The sequence below is a fragment of the Buceros rhinoceros genome, unplaced genomic scaffold (genome assembly GCF_000710305.1).
Source record: "Buceros rhinoceros silvestris isolate BGI_N320 unplaced genomic scaffold, ASM71030v1 scaffold14218, whole genome shotgun sequence".
In the NCBI taxonomy this organism is placed as follows: Eukaryota; Metazoa; Chordata; class Aves; order Bucerotiformes; family Bucerotidae; genus Buceros; species Buceros rhinoceros.
The window spans coordinates 15,177-15,895 of record NW_010426448.1 but is presented as its reverse complement, the minus strand read 5'-3'; the positions used below and the strand labels follow the sequence as shown (position 1 = coordinate 15,895).

Sequence of the window (719 nt, the reverse complement as noted above, 5' to 3'; positions counted from 1 at the left end):
CGCAGCTGAGGTCCCCGTGTCATCGCACTCCAGCATCACTGGCTCGTTCACAACCACCGTGAGGGGGCTGGGGCCAGCTGTGATCCGTGGGGGCACTGGGAGGCAGAAAAGTGTCCCCAGGGTGCGAAAGGGATGGGGTGAGTAGGAGGCACGCAGTGTGGACCAGGCAGTACCCATCCATGGGGCCATGGTTTTCTGGGACATTGTTTGGGATGAACACAGGGGATTGCGTGGCTGGAACTGCAAATGGGGCAGAGGACAGGGGGCTGCCAAAGCTATCTTCCAGGGGCGCGTCCCAAGGGCCAGCTGTGATCCGTGGGGGCACTGGGAGGCAGAAAAGTGTCCCCAGGGTGCGAAAGGGATGGGGTGAGTAGGAGGCACGCAGTGTGGACCAGGCAATACCCATCCATGGGGCCATGGTTTTCTGGGACATTGTTTGGGATGAACACAGGGGATTGCGTGGCTGGAACTGCAAATGGGGCAGAGGACAGGGGTCTGCCAAAGCTATCTTCCAGGGGCGTGTCCCAAGGGCTGGGACAGCCCCGTTGGTCCCATGCACACATGAGAGGAGCTAGGGGGGAGCACCCAGCTCTCAGGCAGCCACAGTCCTTCCCCTGCTCACCACAGACTCACCAGTCACCTGCAGGCTGTACCAGAGCTCAGTGACACCAGCCGCATTGGAGGCCACACAGCGGTAGCTGCCGGCGTAGGAGCTCTCG

The 719-nt window shown here is 61.6% G+C and overlaps 1 protein-coding gene across 1 annotated transcript in view; it reads right to left on the bottom strand.

Moving 5' to 3' along the window:
- LOC104498163 (hemicentin-2-like) overlaps positions 1-719 on the bottom strand; it is a gene marked incomplete at both ends in the record, with an annotated part of 39,909 nt that overhangs the window by 24,274 nt on the left and 14,916 nt on the right. The window contains 2 exons of the mRNA XM_010141512.1: positions 29-95; positions 634-715. Coding sequence (XP_010139814.1) covers positions 29-95; positions 634-715 — 149 coding nt within the window. The remainder of the gene's footprint in view (positions 1-28; positions 96-633; positions 716-719) is intronic.